Source organism: Diceros bicornis, chromosome 15 (genome assembly GCF_020826845.1).
Source record: "Diceros bicornis minor isolate mBicDic1 chromosome 15, mDicBic1.mat.cur, whole genome shotgun sequence".
NCBI lineage: Eukaryota > Metazoa > Chordata > Mammalia > Perissodactyla > Rhinocerotidae > Diceros > Diceros bicornis.
The window spans coordinates 14,881,832-14,903,735 of NC_080754.1; the positions used below are offsets into that span (position 1 = coordinate 14,881,832).

General features: G+C 39.9%; 1 protein-coding gene across 2 annotated transcripts; it reads left to right on the forward strand.

The window, feature by feature from the left end:
- Positions 1-431: 431 nt before the first annotated feature.
- On the forward strand, positions 432-18,602 carry CD200 (CD200 molecule). Of its 2 annotated transcripts, XM_058555531.1 has the most exons (6): positions 432-530; positions 3,835-3,916; positions 6,856-7,176; positions 9,472-9,744; positions 12,277-12,384; positions 17,347-18,602. In XM_058555531.1, the coding sequence occupies exons 1-6, from the start codon at positions 519-521 to the stop codon at positions 17,352-17,354; spliced, it is 804 nt and encodes a 267-aa protein (XP_058411514.1). In that variant the 5' UTR covers positions 432-518; the 3' UTR covers positions 17,355-18,602. The 2 variants fall into 2 exon arrangements, with proteins under 2 accessions (XP_058411514.1, XP_058411515.1); XM_058555532.1 differs by lacking the exon at positions 3,835-3,916.
- Positions 18,603-21,904: the final 3,302 nt, after the last annotated feature.

The window sequence follows — 21,904 nt, forward strand, 5'->3', positions numbered from 1 at the left end:
CATTTGTTTTTTAAAGCGTCTATTGGTTAAATTCGGCCTCAAAACATTTTTCATTTTCATAGGTGACGTGGGGAAACTGAGTAACATTCCCCAAAAATCATTTCCTTGCGACTCTGCTGAAAGGTGCAGATTGCCATGCTTCCGAGCACTAAGGCATTCCTGTCTCCCGGTCTCCCCCGTTTCAGGTCTCTGTTTATCCTTGTAAAGTGAAAATGGAAAGAGTGTATTTATTTCAGACACTTCTTCAGTTTCCCCAAACTGCCAACTCGGAAAGATAAAAAATGTTTTAAAAATAGGAAAGAATGAGGTGATGGCTTTTAACTGCCTACAACTAGTGTGGATAGGTCACGTCGCCTCGACCTCCTTGAGGGGGAGGAGGAATGACGCTGGGCGGCTCTACTTGCGAGGTGCTGCAGGCACGGCCTCATTCCGCAGAGCTCCAAGCGCACGGCGTGGTCCGCCGTGAGATCCCCGGGCTTTCCAGCCGACGCTGGCCACCGGCGCGGCCCTGAGCGAGGATGGCGAGGCTGGTGAGCGGGGCCGGCCGTGGGAAGGAGGGTTCAGGGTGGGCGGTGTCGCACCGGGGGCCCTGGGCCGGCGGCGGGAGAAGTGAGCCCGGATGCATCTCGCCGAGTCGGCTCGGGAGCTGGAGTCGCTGCTAGCGATTTCCCCTCAACGCTTCACCTCCCTGAGAAGCAGATTTTGCCTTCCAAAGGGTGGCCTCCAGGCCGTTCGTGGCGTCCCGGTTCTCTGTCCCAATGCCCTGGAAAAGGATGCTGCGAGCATAGATAGAGTACATAGAATAGAAGATGCTTTTACCCAGATCATTGTCATCCTCGGCGGGGAACTGGGCGGGGAGGGGCGCTCACTGGCTTTAGCTCCCCGGTGAGGAAAGCGCATCCTATTTTAAACCGCCGCAAGAAAGGGAAAGCAGGTGCTGTATTGGCTCCGTGTTGGCACCAAAAGCTGGTGTGGGGATGCAGAATTTGGGACTCACTCTCTCCAGGAGAGCTCGCTCCTACCTTGATGCTCCGGCCTCTTTCTCCATCCCCTGGGCCTTTGCTTTGGGAAGCCGTAAAGGATCGGATACAACAGGGTTAAAATCCAGGGTATCCGAGAGAGACAGACATTTTGTTTATCCAGGATCTTTTTGCATGACAAAAAATGCAGGGAAGGGTTTTCATTTACGTGGTATAATTAAAAAAAAAAAACAATAAAAATTAAACTCCAAATACAAGTAGTGCCTCAAGGTAATTTTTTTTCATGTATAGTTTATTGGCAAGACCCCACAGCCAGTTATTTCAATATCTTTCATAACAAAGGAGAATGGTGGCTGGTGAGCTGTTTACTGCATGCCAGATGCTCTTAATCTTCACAACTATCCTTCAAAGGAGGAATTATTACCCAATTTTACAAATAAATAAACAGGCAAAGAGGTTAATTTTTCCAAGTCCATGTGACTACATGTGTTGGGATCAGGATTTGGACCTAGAAACTTTCAGGGGAAGAGGTGGGTATAGGGGCAATGTAGCTGCCAGAGGGGTAGCTGTCGAGTGAGACTGGGCCTCTGTGAACCCTGGCTCTCCCATGGCAAGGGCTAGAAATGGACTTCTCCATTTCCATTATTGTTCTCCTCATATATGATTTGATTAATGATTTTTTTTAGCTACCTAGCACCTATTGGCATTTACTGTATCTTAAACACTGTATTAAGTGCTTTAAATGCTTAATTCTCATAATAACCCATTGATGTAACAGCAACATTTATTTAGTGCTTATTTGTATCAGTCGCTATTCTAGGAGCTTTACATACACTACCTCATTAAGTCTCTTTAACAGAGAGGTGGTACTGTTATCTTTCCTGCATCTTAGAGAGGTAAAATCATTTATCCTAGCTCACACATCTAGTATCTGTGCTAGCTCGAACTCAAGTCAGCCAGAGTAAATATGTATATATTTAATAGCAAGGCTTTCCTTCTCGTTCGCTTTGCCTCAATCACTTGTTTTTGTTTCTTAAACATTGCTGGCCTCTGTTTACACATTTTGTGTTTTGCTGTGTGTCTGCTTTCTGTCTTGTCGTAAAACAGATTTTTGTTATGAGAGCCAAACCATTCTGTATTCCTCATTATAGCCTTTGCTAGAACCTGGGTTTCCGTGTGACAGAGAGGTATGTTGATTTAAAAAAAGAAATTGGTGTGGAATCAGAATGCCAAAGAAAGCTTTTTAGTTTCAAAAGCCAAAGTTTTGAAATAGCAAGAGCCTAAGAATTTGAGTTTTAAAAGCCTAAATGCTGAAAGACCAAGACATACTTTCATCGCAGAGAGTTGATGGGAAGAATGCAGGGTGATGAAGGAGCCAGCTTTTCTGATCCCAGGAGAAATAAGTATTTTCTAGGCTAAGAGAGCAAAAAGAGACTGATGAATGTCTAGGCTCAGACACCAGTTTGTGTCCTGAAAAGGAGGCCCTGTGCCAGGCCTCCAAGAGTGGGGAGTTCAGGAGGTTGGTAAATAGAAGTCACAGGTAGGTGTTACAATCTGAGAACAGAGAGCACCTGTGACTTGCTTTCCTAAGGGGAACTGAGGGAAGAGGCCAGCCTACCCATGATGGCAAGGGAACAGTAAAACAGAGATGAATTGATACCTGGGAGTCTAGACAGAGAGCCTTGTAGAATTTCCCTTCGCCCAGCCCAGGGAGAATCCAGGAGCACGGAATCGGGAGAATCGAGAGAACACTGTAAGCACAAGGTTTCATTGAACAGACTGATGACCGTGATGACCTGAGGGGAACACAGCCATCTTAGGGAATGCCAGCATGGATAGATGGTTATAACCAAGGATAACAGTTGTCCCACCACTTGGCATTAGGTAAGCCCCCAGGACAGTAGATGCAATGCCAGAGATTGGGTCAATCATGAGGTGTTGGTGGGCTGAACTGACAGATACTGTGCGACATTGACTGAAATGAAGTCTCTACGTCTAGTTGGAATGGCAACATGAAATACAAGTGAAGTTCAAAATATGAAGTTCAGTTGAAGAAAAATACAGAGAAATGTACATTTCTTATAAACTCTATCATAGAGAAATATAGAAATATAGAAAAAGTATAAGGAAAAGTTACATTTCTTGCCTGTACTCCTTACAATGAACACACAAATATAGATTAAGTGAATGGATCCATGGGCTACGGCAGAGAGAAGTTAATCTCATTTTATAGCAAAGTGATAGCCAGAAGAACACTCCCTTATGTACCACCGTGATTTGTAAAAAGGCCAAGGATTTCTGACCAGACACATGAAAATAAAGCAATGAAGAAAAAAATAAAGCCATTACTGGTTTTTAAAGGGTACAATTTATATAAAATTTGCAGATTTTGCAGGAAAATTGACCTCAGCAAACTTCAAGGCAGTCGCTTGTTTCTAAAAAGCGGTGACTCATGCGTTACATTTTTAATATTAACAGATGTGCATTATTTTGGAAATGGATGCTCTCTAACATTTGCAGTCTCTCTGTTTTCTGTGTGTATTTATGGCAGTTTGCTTTCCCGAGTGATCTTTGAGACCTTTGTCTTCTCAATGGTGGCTTTAGGAGCAGGACCTCAAATTGCTGAGCATTGCCATCACACAGGAACCACACAGCTGCTTTTCTCTTCCCATATCCTGAGCACACTCTGTTATTACTTCCATTTATAGTCTCTGGTTCTGCTTCCACAAAACCAAAGTTCTCTGGTGGTTAAAACTTTAGCTGCAACATTCCCTGAAGTAGCCATTAGAATGATGCTTCCTTAGCTTTGTCTGCATCCAAACACCCATTTCTGAACTTTGCTTTCTGTCTTCAGGTGTTCAGGAGGTCCTTCTGTCATCTGTCTACCTACAGACTGATTTGGTTCTTGGCAGCAATGATGCTATGCAGGGCACAAGGTAAAAGATACTCAGTTCCCCTGCTTGGCATCCAGGAAACAGTTTCTGGAATGGAGACTTTTGGCCACTGTTGTTTGTGCTGTGTTAGTTCCTTTGTCTGCATGAATTATTTAAATATGTAATTCGCTTGGCGGAGTGGGAGTAGTTCTTCCTACTTTCCCCATTTTTGTTTCCAAAGTCGAAGAAGACTGATATTTAGAAACTGTTTCTGTAGACAAAACCAGACATGAAAAAATTCTTTCTAAATTAAAATATCATTTTTCACCTATTGAATCAAGTAACTTTTAAAATAATAATTCCCTATGCTTGTAAAGATATAGGAATGCTTGGGGGACGATAAATGAACAACCTTTTTGGGAAGGTAATCTGTTAGTAAGCCTTAAAATTGGGTGTGCTCCTCTTTTACAGAAAAATATAGAAAGTAATGAAATATAGAGGTTACATGGGTTCACATAGTCTGTTATGTCACAAATTCACCTGTGCTGTCCACTTATCTGTTGAATTTCCTCGATGTGCCAGACCTCTCTCCTCTGTTGCATGGGAGGCCGCCCCTCAATTTGCTGCCAGACTTGATCACCTGCCGAATGCTGTTGCTCTACATCAGCCCTCACAGGTGAAGGAAGGGCAGGCTTTGCACCATCTACAACCCAAGATTTACCGACTGACTGGGGGAATCTAAATGGAACTCCATATAAGCAGCAAAGAATTGTAAACTTTCCACTAAATTATTTCTTCCGTAGTCAGAGAAAAAAATCACCCCAAAAGCTAAAACTCTAGCTTTGATTTCTTTTACTCTCCATTCTAAAAGCAACAATTTCTTCAAATCTCTGCTCTGCACAGTCTCAACATACTTTCAGGAGACCCCAAGCCCCACCGTAGGTATTGCCCCCAGATCTTTTCACATCTACCAACAGCACGCCTCACTAAGACTAGACTTATGCAACCCTCAGGGGTTCCACTTTGTATCGATTGCTATGCCCATCTTCTCATCCCTGATGTTGCTGAGGGGTTGTTGAGAGGATGTTGTTTGTTTGTTTATGCTGCCTTCTTTTTTTTTTAACTACGCTAGCCAACATTTTATCTATATTATTAGTCTTAAAAAAAAGTAGTTTTTGATTAAGTCTACATTTTGTGTATTATTCCATTAATTTGTGCTTTTATCTTTATTAACTCCTTTTATTTTTTTGGGGGGGTGGGATGTCTGGATATATGTGTATATTCATTTTTCGATCTCTCTTCTTTCCTAATAAATGAAGTGAAGGTTAAATATTTCCTTCCAAGAACCACTTTATCAATTTCTACAATTTCTACTTCTATAATTTAATATATTATATTTGTATTGTCATTCATAGCAATTTATAATTCTTACTATGATTTCTGGTATAATTAAAGAGTTAAAAGAAGTATGTAAATTTCTAATTTTATTGCATTGAGGACAATGTTCAAGATCTTAAGGTAGCAGCTTTTTAATATCCCATTTCAAGTTCAATTTCGGGGAACATTCCATGTGTTGTTTGAAAAGATTTTATGTTCTCTTTTGGGTAAAAGTTTATAAATACACACATATACACATACAGATATAATTTATATATAAACATTTGTTTTTCAAAGCTTCTATATCTTTGTATTTGACCTTTTTGCTTTACTTATTTTTTTAATATATGAAAGTGAAAATTCTGAGAGAATTATGGAAAACTCTCTTGCTATGATTGTGGGTTTATAAACTTTCTTTGTAGTTCTATTAGCTTTTTATATATTTTGGAGTTATGTTGTTAGATATACAAAGGTTCATGATTAATATATCTTGTTTTAGATTGCTCCTTGTGTCATTTTGAAATATACATTTTTGTCCCTTACAGTATTTTTGTCTTCCATTCTCCCTTTTCTTTCCTTTTAAAAGCCTTGTTGGACTGGTGTTGAAGCATGCCAGGTCTTTGAATTTTTCTTTAATCCCTTCCATATCCGTTTGTGCTACATTCTGGAAGAATTCTATGAACTGGTCTTCCTACTTACTAATTTACTCCTCAGTGATATCTATTCTGTTAAGTCAGCCAATCTGTTCTAATTTCTGCTATTTACAATGCTAGCTTCTTTTTACACTTAAGATATCACATTTATTCATGTCAAAGTGTTTATTGATTTATGATTCTTTATTCATTTGGTATAAATTCTTGAGTTTGTAGAGTTTATTATTCCTCTTTCATTGTGTTAGCTTTCTCAAATGTTGTCTATTTGTTATTATATTGAGATTTCCCATTGAATCATCTATCATATCAATTTGAGTAGCCAGCCTTTGAGGGGGAAGAAATTTTTGCCATGCCTTATGTTCTGCACTGCATTCAGTAAAAGTAGGGGGAATGTGTAGATTGTCACTTGGTTGTCAATGCTCTCTGGTATTATCAGCCTCCTGGAGCATTGTCCTGTATATCTCTCTACCTTATATTCCTATATTCACCACTGCTTTCTGGAAGCAGGCTCTGCTATTGCTGCCCCTTCCTTTGTAGAGTATGTGTGTGGAATGTTTAGGGCTGCTACATCTTCTTCACTTAAACTAATCACTCTGCCTGTTGCCCATTGACCCTTTCCTGCTCCGGGCATAAACGTACTTGGCGATACTTCTATCCTATCTGGCAGTTTTCATCTTCAACGTCATTTCACCTACTTTCCAGCTTACAGGGATTGTTACACAATTTCTAGTCACTGAAAGTTTGCTTTCTTGTTTTTCTACTCTGCTACTCATAAAGATTGAATAAACATATTTGAACTTATATTTCTCTAGCAACATCAGGAATGTAGATAAATGTTTTCTTCTTTGCATTTTCCCCTATCTCTTCTATATTTAACTTTGAACATGCATTGTTTTTAATCAGAAAAATGTGTATTTGTGTATGTATTGAATTTTAAAATAAAAATGTTCTTTTATGATTCCATGATGAAAGTCGTGACCCAAGATGAAAGAGAGCTGCTGAACACACCTGCTTCCTTAAGATGCTCCCTGCAAACTTCCCAGGAAGTCTTGATTGTGACATGGCAGAAAATCAAGGCTGTGAGTCCAGAAAACATGGTCACCTTCAGCAAGAACCATGGGGTTGTGGTCCAGCCTGCCTATAAGGACAAGATAAACATCACTCAGCTAGGACTCCAGAACTCAACCATTACCTTCTGGAATACCACCCTGGAGGATGAGGGGTGTTACAATTGCCTCTTTAATACCTTTGGTTCCGGGAAGATCTCAGGAGTAGCCTGCCTCACCCTCTCTGGTGAGAGTCTCTGAGAATACATTGTCTCTGGCTAGAAATGTTATTTTCAAGAATGTTTGGAACATAGTGGTAGTACCTAGTTTTTCAGGATTCTAGCCCCAGAAAGATTCGTGGGTAGACACTCAGCCTTTCGTGTCTACTCTAACCATGGATAGTTGATGGAGCCACACTGAGTCTCTGCCTGGAGTTATTGTTGCTCTGAGGAATCCTGAGCAAGAGTAAATTAAGGACCATGGTGAGGACAAGTTCTCCATAAGCAGCGATATGATTCAGATCTGGCTTTGCCATGAGCAATCCTGTGACCCTAGAAGAGTCCTGTCCACTCTCTGCACCAGAGTTTATTTATCTGCACAATAAATGTGAAGTAGATCATCTCTAAGGTCTTTAACAGCTTTAATATTTTTGGCTCTAAAGATAGAGCCAGATTGGGCTAACTGGGGGCCACTTAGGGTGGTCCCTCTCACTTTGTGTAGCTCTCTTGGGATTGAAAAGGGGACATACAGCAGAGGCTCTTCATACCTGATGCCAATTAGGGATTTAACTGGATAATAAGCATTCTTTTAAAATCCAAGACACTTAGTTGACAAGATTCCCTTCCTCTTAGCTGATGTGTAGCTGAGATCAAGAATTGAGAAGTAGGAATAGGGGGTGACTTTGGAGCACGGCACGGTTGATGATGGTTTCAGAAGGGAAAAGACAAACTTAGACAGGGTTATTACAAACGTTAAAGTGAGAGTTTGAGCATGCCAAGCATGTTGGACATGGGGTAAGAGTTAGTTAAGGATGCAAGGGAGATATGACAACACCAAATAAAAAGTTGCTTTCACTTATTTTGCCTAAATTGAGTCTTCTCTGCAGGATCTTACCTCAGGCTATCTTTTTGATTTCTGTTTCTTTCATTCTTTCTGTCTCTCTGTCTTCCTCTGTCTCCCTGTCTTTCTCTCTCCTCCATCTTCCTTCCTTCCTTCCTTCCTTCCTTCCTTCCTTCCTTCCTTCCTTCGTTCCTTCCTTCCTCCCTCCCTCCCTTCCTTCCTATCTAATTTTTCTTCTTTTTCCTTCTTGTGTCACATTTTTCTCATTTCTGTTCCTTTTTCTTTTCTTTCTCTTTTTTGCTTATCTTTCTCTCTTTCTTCTCCTCCTCCTTTACTCATTTGTATTACTCATAATCTTTTGTATTATTTTTCGGCTGAAAACAAGACTCCTCTGAGTCTTCTAGCCAGTAATCCTGTTGTTCTTTTCCACATTGACTCTTTCCAACGACACCTTATAGCTTTCATCTAAGTCATTCTGTGATACATCAGAGAACCCTGCCACCTTGTCTGGCCACGTCAACCATATTCATCTTCCTTCACTTTTATTTTTCTTCCACTAGTGCTCATTGACGTTAGTAATCTGAGCACTCTTTGAACAGAGCCACAGTCCTATAGCCTCATTTCCTCCAGCCTACTGCTACCCGCCCACCTCTTGAACTTCTAAGCAGAGACTAGGCTTTCACTTTGCACTGCACTTTAATTATGTTGTAGGCCCCAAAGCCAAACACAAAAGGCAAGTCCGCATTTGCTCAGCAGAGATAAACTGCGTATTTCAATGAAAATGAGCTCATTAGTCAAGGGACTTTTAAAAGGGAACAAGGTACAGCTGGCCTAAAAATAATGTCCTTTTCTCATAAGCTAGTTATGTTCTCTTAACTCCATAAGGTAATCTCCAAGGTCTTTCCCACTGTCATTCTGTGATTTTCTGGTTATTGGCCGTGAATTCCTAATTTACATTTTGTGTAGATATTCCAAACAAGGACTTTCCCACTCTCCTCCATGCATCTCTTTCACTGGTCCAGCTCTAGGCAGAAAAAGACTCTCTAAGCAGCAGTTCATCTGTTCTGAAACTGCACTGGTGCTTCTGAGAAGTGCAGGCTACTTGTATGGAGGTACTGATTGGTGATTATTGTTAAACTATTTGAGAGGGATACCCAGAAGGAGGCGGAGATGCTGCATTGCCCATGGAAATGGAGAACAGAATAATTAGGCTCTGGACTGTTTGGGAGAGAAGACACCCTCTGTCCATCCAGCTAATTCTCCTAGATACAGACTACAGACAGCATCTTCCTAGTCACAGGGTTGTACTAAGCCAGCCTCTATCCTGCCGGTCAGAGAAATAAACACAGGGAGAACTGAGAAGGCCCAGTTTGGATTGGATGTGCTTCCTTGTCTTTCCAGCCCCCACTGTCTTTCTGTAAAAATCTTTCCCTCATACCAGGTGCTTAATTGATGGCAGACCATCATTTTTTTTTTGTCCCAGTACAGCCCACAGTATTCCTTCACTATAAATTCTTTGAAGACCACCTAAATATCACTTGCTCTGCCAATGCCCGCCCAGCCCCTGAGATCTTCTGGAAGATCTCTGGGTCAGAGATCGAGAACAGTACTGAGATTCTCTCACACCCCAATGGGACCACGTCTGTCACCAGCGTCCTCCAGGTCAAAGACCCCAAGAGTCAGGTGGGGAAGGAGGTGATCTGCCATGTGCGGCACCTGGGAAATGTGACCAGCTTCAGGCAAACTGTGAACAAAGGTAAGAGAAGGTGGGTAAAGAGGGCTGTGGTTGCACCTGTGTACACACACCTGGAAGGAGGGGAATGCTCTGCAGAGCCTCTCAGCCTCTTAGCAAAGGAGCTAATAGGGATGAGAAAGGATTAAGTAGAGAAAGAAAAACAGAGTTGAGGAAGTCAATAAAACCAATTTGACTTTGGTAAATGTGGTACATTGCCCGCATACCAAATACTTTTGCCGAGATCTGTCCATTCATTTATTCTTCCACACTACTGACATTTCCTGAGTGTCTGTTGTGTGCCAGGCTTTGCTACAGTTGAAATGTGACAGTGAGCCAGACTCAGTCCTACACTCAGAGAGCTTCTAATCTACGAGAGAATACTCTGAAGTGGCTGGGCAATTGTAAAACTGTGTGTTCAATGCTTCAGTAAGAAAGCGACAGTGCATCATGGGAGGCTTGAGGGTGAGGAGGAGGGGCATCAGCTCAGTCTTGAGGGATGAGGAAGATTTCCTGGAAGAAGTGACATCTATGATGAAACCTTTACATAATCTACACTGTGGGGAAGGGGCGGTAGAGCTTTTAGAAAAGGAACCAAACTGGGGTATTTTCCTCACCCCTTATAAAACAAACTACCTCTTGTTCAAGACTCCTTTTGCTCTCTTGTGTTTCTATCTAAACTGCTATCTCTGGGCCTCATCGATCCAAGAGGTGAGGGTTATGGGGGAGAGAAGGTGAGAGAACTCAGGGAGCAGTGGTTTTAGAGATAAGACGCTTTAGTGATAACAGCCGGTTTTCTTTCTCTACGTAGTTTTGAATCACTAACTCTGGATCAGGCAGTAAGCAATAAGCCTTTTAAAAAGATATTGCTGGGGCCAGCCTGGTGGCGCAACCGGTTAAGTGCTCGTGCTTTGCTGTGGTGGCCCAGGGTTTGCCGGTTCGGATCCCGGGCACACACCGACACACCGCTTGGCTAAGCCATGCTGTGGCGGCGTCCCATATAAAGTAGAGGAAGATGGGCGTGGATGTTAGCCCAGGGCCAGTCTTCCTCAGCAAAAAAAGAGGAGGATTGGCAGATGTTAGCTCAGGGCTAATCTTCCTCACACACAAAAAAAAGGTATTGCTGCTCTTTTTGTGTGTGTGGTGGTGGGTATTTTGAACAATAAAACCTGGAAAAGCTTTCCCATGTATGCCTCATTGTGCACTGGCCTCTAAGGAACATCTCCTGTAGTCATTTCTAGGGTCTTTGAAAAAACAGACTAATCAAAAAGTAGACATTTCGGTAAATTTGTTCGAAAAGTTTGTAGTGTTAGATTTGGACGTATGTGAAGAGAACCTCAGACTCAGTCAAGGCAAAGGGTAAATTTCCCTGAGAAACAAGACCCTGAAAAGGAATGTCTTCCTTTCCAAGAATGCCAAAATTGACATATTATTTACAATATTTTTACATCATTTGTATAATGTTTGTTCTTTCTGTGAACGTTTAGTAAAAATCTTCCATGCTTAAAGCATTACGTCAAGCCCTAGGTCTACTGAAGTTAGACAGATCCCTGACTGAAGGTGCTCAGTTAGATTAGGATGTGACAAATCCCATTCTGGAGGCGTGGAGAAGATGCTGGAGACTCCAAATCAGGGAGCTCTTCTGCCTGTGTATCAATTATAAGGAGACACTGAGGAGCTGACATTCAGGCTGAGTTGCATTTATTGACTATTGGAAAGAGATTTAATAACAAAGACAGATTAGAAGAAATACAATAAAAACATTGAGATGAGTTTTTCCCTAGAGTTGGAATCATGAGATTCATGACTTTTTCCTTTATATTTCTCTATATCTTCTGAGACTTTTTCAATAAACATATTACTTTCATTGACAATATGGCAAAGAATGTATGCTTTGGAGACATACAGACCTCTGACGAACCCTTGGTTCTACTACTTGCTAGGCTGGTTTCAGGCTCACTTGACTTCTCTGAGCCTCAGGTGTTTTTTTTTTTTTTTCTTTTTTTTTCTTTTTTGTGAGGAAGATCAGCCCTGAGCTAACATCCATGCCAATCCTCTTTGTTTTACTGAAGAAGACTGGCCCTGGGCTAACATCTGTGCCCATCTTCTTCCACTTCATGTGGGATGCCACCACAGCATGGCCTGACAAGTAGTGCGCACCCGGGATCCGAACCCAGGCCGCCAGCAGCAGAGCACGCGCGCTTAACTGCTACGCCATGGGGCCAGACCCCCAGGGTTTTTTTTTTTTTTTTTTTTTTTAAATCTGTTAGATGATGGTAATAATACCTAACTCTTGGGGTGTTTTGAGGATTAAATGATATAACACATTCAAAGCTCTTATTACATAGTAACCACATAACACATGTTAGCGTTTATTATCTAAATGTTATTAAAATATGAAGTCATGAATATAGACCTCAATATGGATATATTTAAGGATAATTTTCATTGAAAGTTTAACTCAAGTGAAAACTTATCACAACTATTGTTACTTTATCACTTTTGGCCTCAACGCCTTCATCTTCTTTGTTTTTCCTTTTTCTCCCTTCAATATAGGTTTTTGGTTTTCCGTTCCACTGTTGTTAAGTATCATTTCCCTGGTAATTCTACTGGTTTTAATCTCAATTTTATTATACTGGAAACGTCATCGGAACCAAGACCGAGGTGAGTCATCACAGGAAGTTGAACAAAGAAGGAAATAAATGTTTTTTTAATGACAACTTGGGGTCACTTAAAGATGTAAATAAGGGGATGGCAAAATGTGTTTTGTTTGTTGTTTCCAAAATACATAAACGTTGATGGTATTTTAAAACACTTCAGCATCATTTGCAGGCAGTTGGACATTAAACTGGATATTTCTGCTTTTCATTTGCTAAGATCATTTAAAGGCGAATTATTTTGTCGATTAAGAATATGGATTGATGAGAGAAAATATGGAGAATGTTTATCTGATCGCTATGGAATCATCTGATGGCAAAACCAGAGGAAGGGTCTCGGCACCCACATTGTGTTCTTACTAGCCATTAATGAAAGGGACAATCTCTTCTCTTTTTACATTCCACAGGCCAGCTACTCCATTTAAGGGACTGTGAAATTGTCCCATAAGATCACTAATTAAGTAATACTTTCTATGTTATACTCTCACTATGTCTCAAACACTATAAGCAAGATAGAGGTGATCCATACTGACAGTAACTGTGTCATGTCATTCTGCCCTTATAGACTGTAAATTGTTCTCTATCCCCTACAACATCTATCACGGTGTCTTAGGTATACCAGGGGCTCAATAAACATTGATTAAAATAATGAATGGATGGATGGATGGATGGATGGTTGGATGAAAAGATAGATTTTCAAGGTGATTTTTTTCAATTCCATTTTTCTTATTGTAAATTCAGTACCTCATAAATGCTGAGTCTAAAACATTATGAGACATTATAAAACAAGAGACGCTATAAAACAAGAGGAGTCAGCTAGAGAGAGAGAACTGAATTTCTTTGGTTTCTGAAAACAATGAATAATTTATAAAAGCTAGTGCAAAGCTGCAGTTTATGTTGTGTGTAGTGGGAATTTCCTAGGGTGAAGGGGTGAGATGGGAGTTTTTACTATCTCAGACGACTGAAAGATAGGAAAGAAAAAGATGTTGGCTTTGAGTGTTATTTTAGATTTCTGTTAAATTCTCACTAAAATGCTTTTTTGTCTTTTTCATTTTATGTCTCATAGACTGATATCTTTCATGTTCTAGGTTTTTTGAACCTTAATTTTCCATAAGCCATATATAAACACCAGATTAATTCTTGTGATGTTTATAAGAAAATCAACAAATCTTCAGTGTCAAAGACTGCTTTACAAAAGTAGATATAGGTATTTGTTCTGTCCGGAAGAAGAGATCGAAGATCAGATTATCTTATTTCACATAAACATAAGCCAGTAGAACTCGTTAGCGCTCTGCAGACAGTCAAAGGCAGAAGGCTGTTTGAGTCTACTTTATCCGAACATTTCACTTTTCCAACTAGGAAAAGGAACTGAAGCCCAGAGAGAGAAGTTGACGTCCTTCCTTAAGGTCACACAGCTAGTTAACAGCAGGTTTAGGACTAGAACCCTGGTCTTCTGACCTCTGCTGGAATGTTCTAGTCATGATGCCCTGGAGTCCTGACTTAAAAGTTGCATTGATTTTAGTCTGTGCTTGCTGTTACTGCCATATGCTTTGGAAAGTGCAAGCAGAAAAGTATGAAGTATTTAAATTAATTTTAAAAAGTCCCTCTTGGATAAGAATCTTATGATACAATCTATTCAAGCCCAATGTAAATTCCCCTAGTAAGGGCCATTCGCAAAGTACGTGTCCTTTGTTCATTAAGTATCTTGGATTTTCTGGGAAATGTAATTGTTCAATGCCTTATCCAGTTCCTGAAGCAAAGAGAGTCAGCTTCTGTCTGCACCCAGACCTTTTCTCATTTATGAAATAAACACTTACTGAATCTTGTAAGCATTAGTATTGCCATTTACTGATGGTCTTCATGACATGGCCAATGCAGTTAATTACACCGAATGTTCAGTGGCATATTTTGAGTGACTGGATTTTTTGGCTGGTTTCCAAAATTTTAACAGCCAGACCATTTGGTCCCATATACTTAAATAGCTAGTAAGACCAAGTATTTATTATGCTGGAGATTTAAATGCTCAAGGCTGAGGAAATACTGGTTTGTTAAGACCAAAATAAAAAGTTAAGAGACAGAAGAAAATCACAGAAAATAGTGACTTTTTTAATTTCTTCAAGTAACAAATTCTGATTGTCAATTTGTAATGAAAGTGAATAATCCTACTATATTTATCTTCCATCTTTTTTTACTCTTTTTTTTTTAAATTTTTTATTTTTCTCTTTTTCGTTCCATCATCTCCTGAAAATATAAAACTTTTGGATGAACAGGGAAACATGATCAGTCAAAAAGGGCTCCACGATTCTGAACCTGGTGACCTGAGAAATGAGGATGTAAACAGAAATAGGGAAGTGGAGAGGAGAACTGAATGTATGTGTGTGTGTGTGCGCGCGCGCGTGTGTGTGTATGCGCGTGCGCGCGCGTGCACACGCATATGTGTGTGAAGGGGAGTGAATTAGTTCTTGAACTTATTAAATATGAGTAGACAAAGATTATCTCCGTGGAGCTGCCTGCTAGTAAGACAAATCTGATAAGTAAGGAAAGTCTGTTAAGTTCAACTCTTTGTTAGATAATGACAAAAAAAGTTTATTTTGGATCAAAACCATTTATGCATTGCAAATTTATAGTTTTTGGACAAAGGAGTAATCTCTAATGACTGATGTTATTTTTATAGAGAAGTTAGACTCCCTTTACTTTTCTTGTGATGCTGTATAATGCCAGAGAGTAGGATGCTGGTTATTCCAACTGTAAAGCTGTGCTCTGGAGGAAGGTATGGTGAGTTAGAGGCAATGTCTCATGACACCATTCCTGATGAGATCATCACAGTTACTCCCCATCAGACTACACCAATAAGATAATAGAGTAACAGATTTTCAAAGAACATTCTTTTTTTTGTGAATCTAGTGCTTTGTTACTGACATAGAAAGTGAGAAAAAAATTAAAATTTCCTGGGGAAATTTTCCACCCTTCTATAATAGCTCTTTCTATTAAAACTCAGTTGATGTCATAGATTTGTCCCTTCCACATCTACTACAATGAGGTTAAAGTTGTGGTTCAGAATAATCTTTTATTTCCCATTAGTCAATTCCCCAATAATTACATGCTTCTCAGAAACAAGAACTTCACTTTGGGTAGGATCATCATAGACAATCACTTAATTTTTAGAGATCTTTAAGTAGCAGTTTTCTTTTGTTTGATTGAGTCAAGTCTGAATTGCAAAACAATAGAAAATTTAGACAATCATGTGAAATGCATATTCCAAACGGCACTTTTCTTCAAGTGTCTAGCTATTTCATGTAAAAGTATTTTTTTTCACCCACATTGTCTCTCTGTATAATTACCTCGATTTCTTTCACTTCATTCCACAATAACCTAACCTATAAATGGGCTTTTTTACAGTAACAAAGGCAGTGTTAGTAAAAGGCTGTATCCCAGGTAGGATCATGCCACTTCCTCCTATTTTAAGCTTAGTACCATGTCAAAAATAACACAGGTGCTCAATAAACAATTTGTGAAGGTGAAATTGGTGATTAGTTGGAAGGACAATACAAAGAATATTCGTTTCCAAAAAAAAAAGAATCTTTGCTTTGCTACAAAATGGTACTTATGCTTTCCAGATGAAGGCTGGTTGAGTGGCAACCCTCACCCTTACTCCGCTTTCCTCATAGTTCCAAGCAGAAGAAATGTGATGCTTTATGTGAGGAAAGCAACCTTTATTGAACTGCGTGGGTCAGAATTGCTGGGAGAAATCTTGCATTACAAGACTATTTTTCAGCAAAATTTTACTCTTGAATGGGTACAGCTACCACCCATGATATCAAAATGTCATGACATATCTGGTCACAAAGGCACTAGCTAACAGACCCTTAAGCCTGTGCATTCTTGTCTGAGCTGTTCTGTGTCTTTCACCACAGACAGCTGATACTGGAAATGTTGGCAAGGTTAAAACACGCAGAGCTTTGCAGGTTCTGGTAAAGAATTATTTACGATTACACAGAGAGTGAGAGGTGTCGCTCAGGGCTTTTACTTCACTGTCTCCATGACTTGTAGGGAGGCCCACATCTTCCCAGTTTATGTGCCAGCAAACCAAAAGCCCTTGATAGGACCTCCACCTGTCTACTTTGTGACCATCACCGATCCAATGTCCAGCAAGTTAGTATCCACAGGAAACAAAGCTCAAGGTTTTAAATAAAATACACGTACAGTAGTCCCCCTTATTCCACAGTTTCGCTTTCTGTGGTGTCAGTTACCCATGGTCAACCAGGTCCGGAATCAGATGATCTTCCTTCTGATGTATTGTCAGAAGATCAATAGTAGCCTTATCCTATGTCGCAATGCCTATGTCATTCACCTTGCTTTATCTCATCATGTAGGCGTTTTTATCTTCTCGCATCGTCACAAGAAGAAGAAGGGCAGGTACAATATAATAAGATATTTTGAGAGATAGATAGACCACATTCAAAAGATCACTTTTATTACAGTATATTGTTATAATCTATTTTATTATTATTTATTGTTAATCTCTTACTGTGCCTAATTTATAAATTAAATTTTATCATAGGTATGTGTGTGTATATGAAAAAACAGTATATATATATATATATATATATATATATATATATATATATATGATATATACTATCCGTGGTTTCAGGCATCCACTGGGGGTCCTGGATAAGGGGGGACTACTGTAGATCATTTGGAATTCTTGAACTTACTCTTTTACTTCTAGTCTTAAGGGATTCTGCAAACCATTATTTCCTAGAATTACCTATGTCATTTTTAAGAAGAGTCACGGTCCCCTCACATCATGTTAGGTCAGGAATGTCTACTTCCTTATCTTTGCCAATGAAATTTGCACAAGGAGAGTTCTATGTTTATTGACCCTTTTGTTATTTATCTTCTTAAAATCTGTTAGGATAGAAATTATAGATGTTCAATGTTAATCTCTTGATCTTTTCTTATCCAGAGCCCTAGAGGAGTCACATAGAACCCTGAAACTTATTTCCTGATCTACTTGAATCTGAGGAGGAGGAAAGCAGTAGAAAAAGGGTCATTCTCCAAGGGGCCAAAAAGAGCAAAAGAGGTGGGAGTAAAAAGCCCTAAGAATTTCAAGACTTTCTACTGTTATGTAAGCTACCCAGTGCTTGTGTGAATTCCAGGAAGAAATCATTTTACCTCTCAAGTCTGTTGTAGGACTTGGTTTTGTGAAGCAATGCAGTGTTGTGCTGTGGAAAGAATACTGGACGTAGACTCGGGAGCCACAGCTCAGAGGCTGACTTTGGCTCTGAATGGTGGCAACCCTATGTTAATTATTTTATCTCAATGAACTTCCATGTCTGCATCCTGAAAATTAAGGAGTTGGACCGAATAATTTGCCATTCTGCTCTAAAAACTGATGTAATTCCAGGGGAAAAAAAGAATAAACAAGGGAAAAGAAGTGAAAAAGAGAGAGAAGAAAGAATACGGAAAGGTTAAGGACCAAAGAACAGTTCTGAGACAACCTTTCACCTTTTTGTTGCTGTTCATCTCTTCTTCCTTTGTTGTTCTAGCCCCTTGAGTCTGTTTTCTCATCATTTGGTATCTGGTCCACGACCTGCTCCCTGCTTTGCTAACAGTTGGTCTTTCTAGAATCCTGGTTTCACTGCTATTCTTCATGTTACTTCTGTGACATTTACCACAATGAAAAGGGGACTGAATTTATTGTGGAATAACATTGGCAACCTTAATTTTACTTACCTGTTTTATAGCAGGATATTGTTAGTCTTAGATGACAGCTCACATTTTTAAAAAAGCATGCATTTCCTGTCCATTTGTCCCGTAATATGACCCAGCCCTGTTTTAGTCATTCTGAATTCAGCCTAATATAATAAAAGTATATTATAAAAACAGGTATTTAGGAGATTCCTGAAAAGTAGTCACCCAATTCAAATGGTTTGTCTCCTCTGGCTTCTTTTCCCATGAATTAACTTCTCACAATAGCAGAGGAAGCATGAATGGATATAAAAATCCCTTTGTTCTAAATATATTGTTCTAACTCGTGGAACAATTTTGAACTCTTACATAATCTTAAGACCCAATTAGTGACTTTTTCAGGATCTTTGGCTTTCTTGTTTTTATCCTAGGAACTAAAACTTAGGTTGTGTTCACTGTTGAATTGCATATTTATATATTTAGTAAGCTTTTCATGTGTTATTTAATTTTGTGGTACTTCTTATATTTGTATTAAGATTCTGAATAATTAAAAGTGTCGACTCTAAACATTTGGCTCCTGATATTCTCTTGAAAACTGCGGGTGTTGATTGCTGTATTTTCCCCCTGTATATGAAACTCTCCCCTCCCCTCTCTCTCTCCCACTAAACGATGCGGTTGACATTTCTGATTCATCACAAAGTCACAAATCAGATGTCCCTGATCTAGCCATTGGGAGCTCCTTCATGTTGATGCCTGTGTCCTTTTGACGTGACATGTCCTTCTGACACACCCCGGTCAATTTTGGAGCACTTCCTTCCATGTGGTCTTTTGATTTTGCTTTTAGATATCAACCATTGCAAACTACTCAGCTTACACAGTTTTGAATTTAGTAGCAATTACCTCTCTGCTTTTTGTTTTTCTGTATTTCTGGTGTCTCAGCTGCCAGTTCAGACATGATAACTTAAAGCAGCAGTTCTCAAACACTTAGGTCTCAGGACCCCTTTGCACACTTAAAAATATTATTAAGGACCCGAAAGAGCTTTCTTGTAAAGTGAATTATGTCTGTTGATATTTACCATATTGAAATTAAAACTGATAAATTTTAAAAGCAAAAGTATATAAGCATGCATTCTCTTAGTCATCAGAGTGATGTCAACATCACACATCATGTAACTTCTGGAAAACTCCGCAGCATACCTGTGAGATAATGAAAGTGAAAAAGGCAAATAATGTATTGGTGTGATTACGACAATAGTTTAACAATAGTTAACAATAGTTTAACCCTGACATGGTCTCAGGGACCATACTGAAGACTGCTCACCTAAAGTATAGGCAAAGAAGGAGACCACCTTATGAGAAGATTTCATGAGTCTTTCTCCCAGCAACTCCTTGCTAAACAGCTATCTGCACAGTACATAAACATTCCACCCTTCCACCATAACCTCAGTTAGGCCAGTATCTTTCTGGGACTTCCTCTTAAAGTGTAGAGAGGTCTAAGAATAATCCTTCTTCATCACTAAAAATTCAATTTAAATTGGCTTATTAAATGGTTTATCAGTTACCTTGCAGAATATTGAGAGATTTGGACTTAGAATAGGTAGGTTTTGATTGAAAAGACTTGGGAGGGTCATAGAGAATGAAGAGAAGAGGAGGAAGGGGTAACTCAGAGCATGCAGCTATCTGAGAAGGCAGATTTGTATGGAGCACCAGTCTTGCCTGTGACTTTTGCCCTCGCACCCCTGGGAGGGGCTCACCAACTTCCGCATACTCAATTAGGGTGCTTTTTCTGAAGCTGTGACCTGGAAAGAAGCAGCTTGGGCTTTGCATGTTTAAGCAAGATTGGGAAAGTTGTCAACATTTGAGTCACTTAGAATAGCTCAATCACATAGTAAAAATTTAGAAAAATTCCAGGGTGGTAGTAAACCTACTCAGAGACGGGGAAAGCAAAAAAAGCCTTTTGTGCTTAAATAAAACTAAAACTGAAGAGAGGATTTGTTTAGGGAGAGGGGGTAGGAGTTTATTAATCATCAACTAGGTAACATTTCGTAAATACAAGTTCAACGAGTACAAAATTAATATTACGACCAGGAATCATAAGGCTTCGGTTAAAAGAGTTTTCTTGGATCAACTTTCTTCTGCGGTTATTCTTAGCTCATCAATAAAGAAATTTAGCTTTTTAAAAATAAAGCTTCCTAAATTAATTCCTCATAGCTGTAACGTTTTGTTTTGTTTTATATTTGATCTCAAGATATTACAGACTCGACCTCGGTCTGCCCACACAGTTGCTCAGGCTAATGAACTTGGCCAAGGTTACACAGAGCTGTGATTCAATCTAAACAAGCCAACTTTTGCAGACCTCATATTTATTTGAGCCTTGTGAGGTCGGAAAGGTGTTTAAGCCCATTTTTGTAGGTGTGAAAAATGAGGCCCCAAGCTTTTCATACTTTCTTGGGGAACACTGTCAATGTGAGATGGGGCCTGCAACTCAGGATCCCAGGCTTCCTGCCCAGTGCCCTCTCTGTCCCCTCCACTCCTACTGTGATTCATGCCACATTCTACTTGTCAGTATATCCTATTTGCTCTATCAATATCTTCAGAATCCAACTCCTACTCATAATCCTCTCACCTGGCCCAAACTATCATCATCTTTCTCCTAGATTATTCCCGTAGCTTTCTAATTAATCTCCCTGCTTCTGCTTTCTCACTCTTTTAGTCTATTCTCATAACTGTTTTAAAATATGTCAAGACAGATAATATCATTCTTCTGCGCAAAACCTCCAAGTGCTTCCCATCTTATTTAGAATAGAAACCAGTCTTTACGTGGTCCATAAGGCTCAACATGACTGGGCTCCCTGATACTCTCTGAAATCATCTCCTACTGCTCTTTCTCCTAATGCTCTGCCAGCCACACTAACCTTCTTGCTATTTCACCAACATTCAGACGTGCTTCCACCACAGGGCCTTAGCACTTACTCTTCTCTCTTCCTGATGTTCTCCCTGTAGATAGCCACATAAGCCCTTTCCCCAACAAATACTCTCTATCTCCCTCTCCTACTTCATTTTTCTCCATTGCACCCATCATCATCTAGCAAGCTATATGCTTTACTTATTTATTTTGTTTATTATCTGTCTCCTTCCATTAGATTGCAAGTTTTATGAGGGCATAGATTTTTATCTGTTTGCTTGCTTGCTTTTCCCTAGCAATTAGTACAAGAGGTCAATGAATGTTTCTTGAACAAATTAATTTTATGCCAATACATTATAGGAGGGAGGAGTAGTTCAAGCAACTTTGCATTGGAACATCCTTCCTGCCCTATGGGGCAGTGTGACTGAACTAGAGAATAGGAAACGGACTTTTAGAAATTGGTGGTCATGAGGCATAGAGACAAGCATAAGGGATTTAGAGCCAAAAGAATGGAGTTTAATTTCTAACCATGGCATTTAGTAATGAGTGACCTTGGGTCAATCGTTTAATCTCTCTGATTACAGAGAGTTTATAAATTTGGTGTGCACCAAGTCTGTCTTACGGACTGCCTGTAAGGCTCGAGTGAGGAGGAGTGTATGTCACAACAGGTGCTGAAGCATGGCTGCCCACTGACCTCAAAACTTCCACTGAACCAGCACAGCCCTCACGTCCTCAGTTGCTTTTCAATTCCTTCTCACGCCCACAGTCTGCCCTGCCCTTGTCCAGAAGTGGACGTGGGGTTGAGGAGGAGGTAGGAATGCTGGTGTGGGAGCTGCCTTCTGGCTGAGCAGAGAGAAAATCTGCTGGGCTTTGCTTCAGCAGAAGTAGAGACCCAAGGGCACCATCCCAGATGATTTGGCCTTTCCTT

Coding starts and splice junctions, on each gene's coding strand:
- CD200 (XM_058555531.1), top strand. Junction 7,177..9,471: donor AGCCTGCCTCACCCTCTCTG/GTGAGAGTCTCT, acceptor TTTTTGTCCCAG/TACAGCCCACAGTATTCCTT. Junction 9,745..12,276: donor CAGGCAAACTGTGAACAAAG/GTAAGAGAAGGT, acceptor CCTTCAATATAG/GTTTTTGGTTTTCCGTTCCA.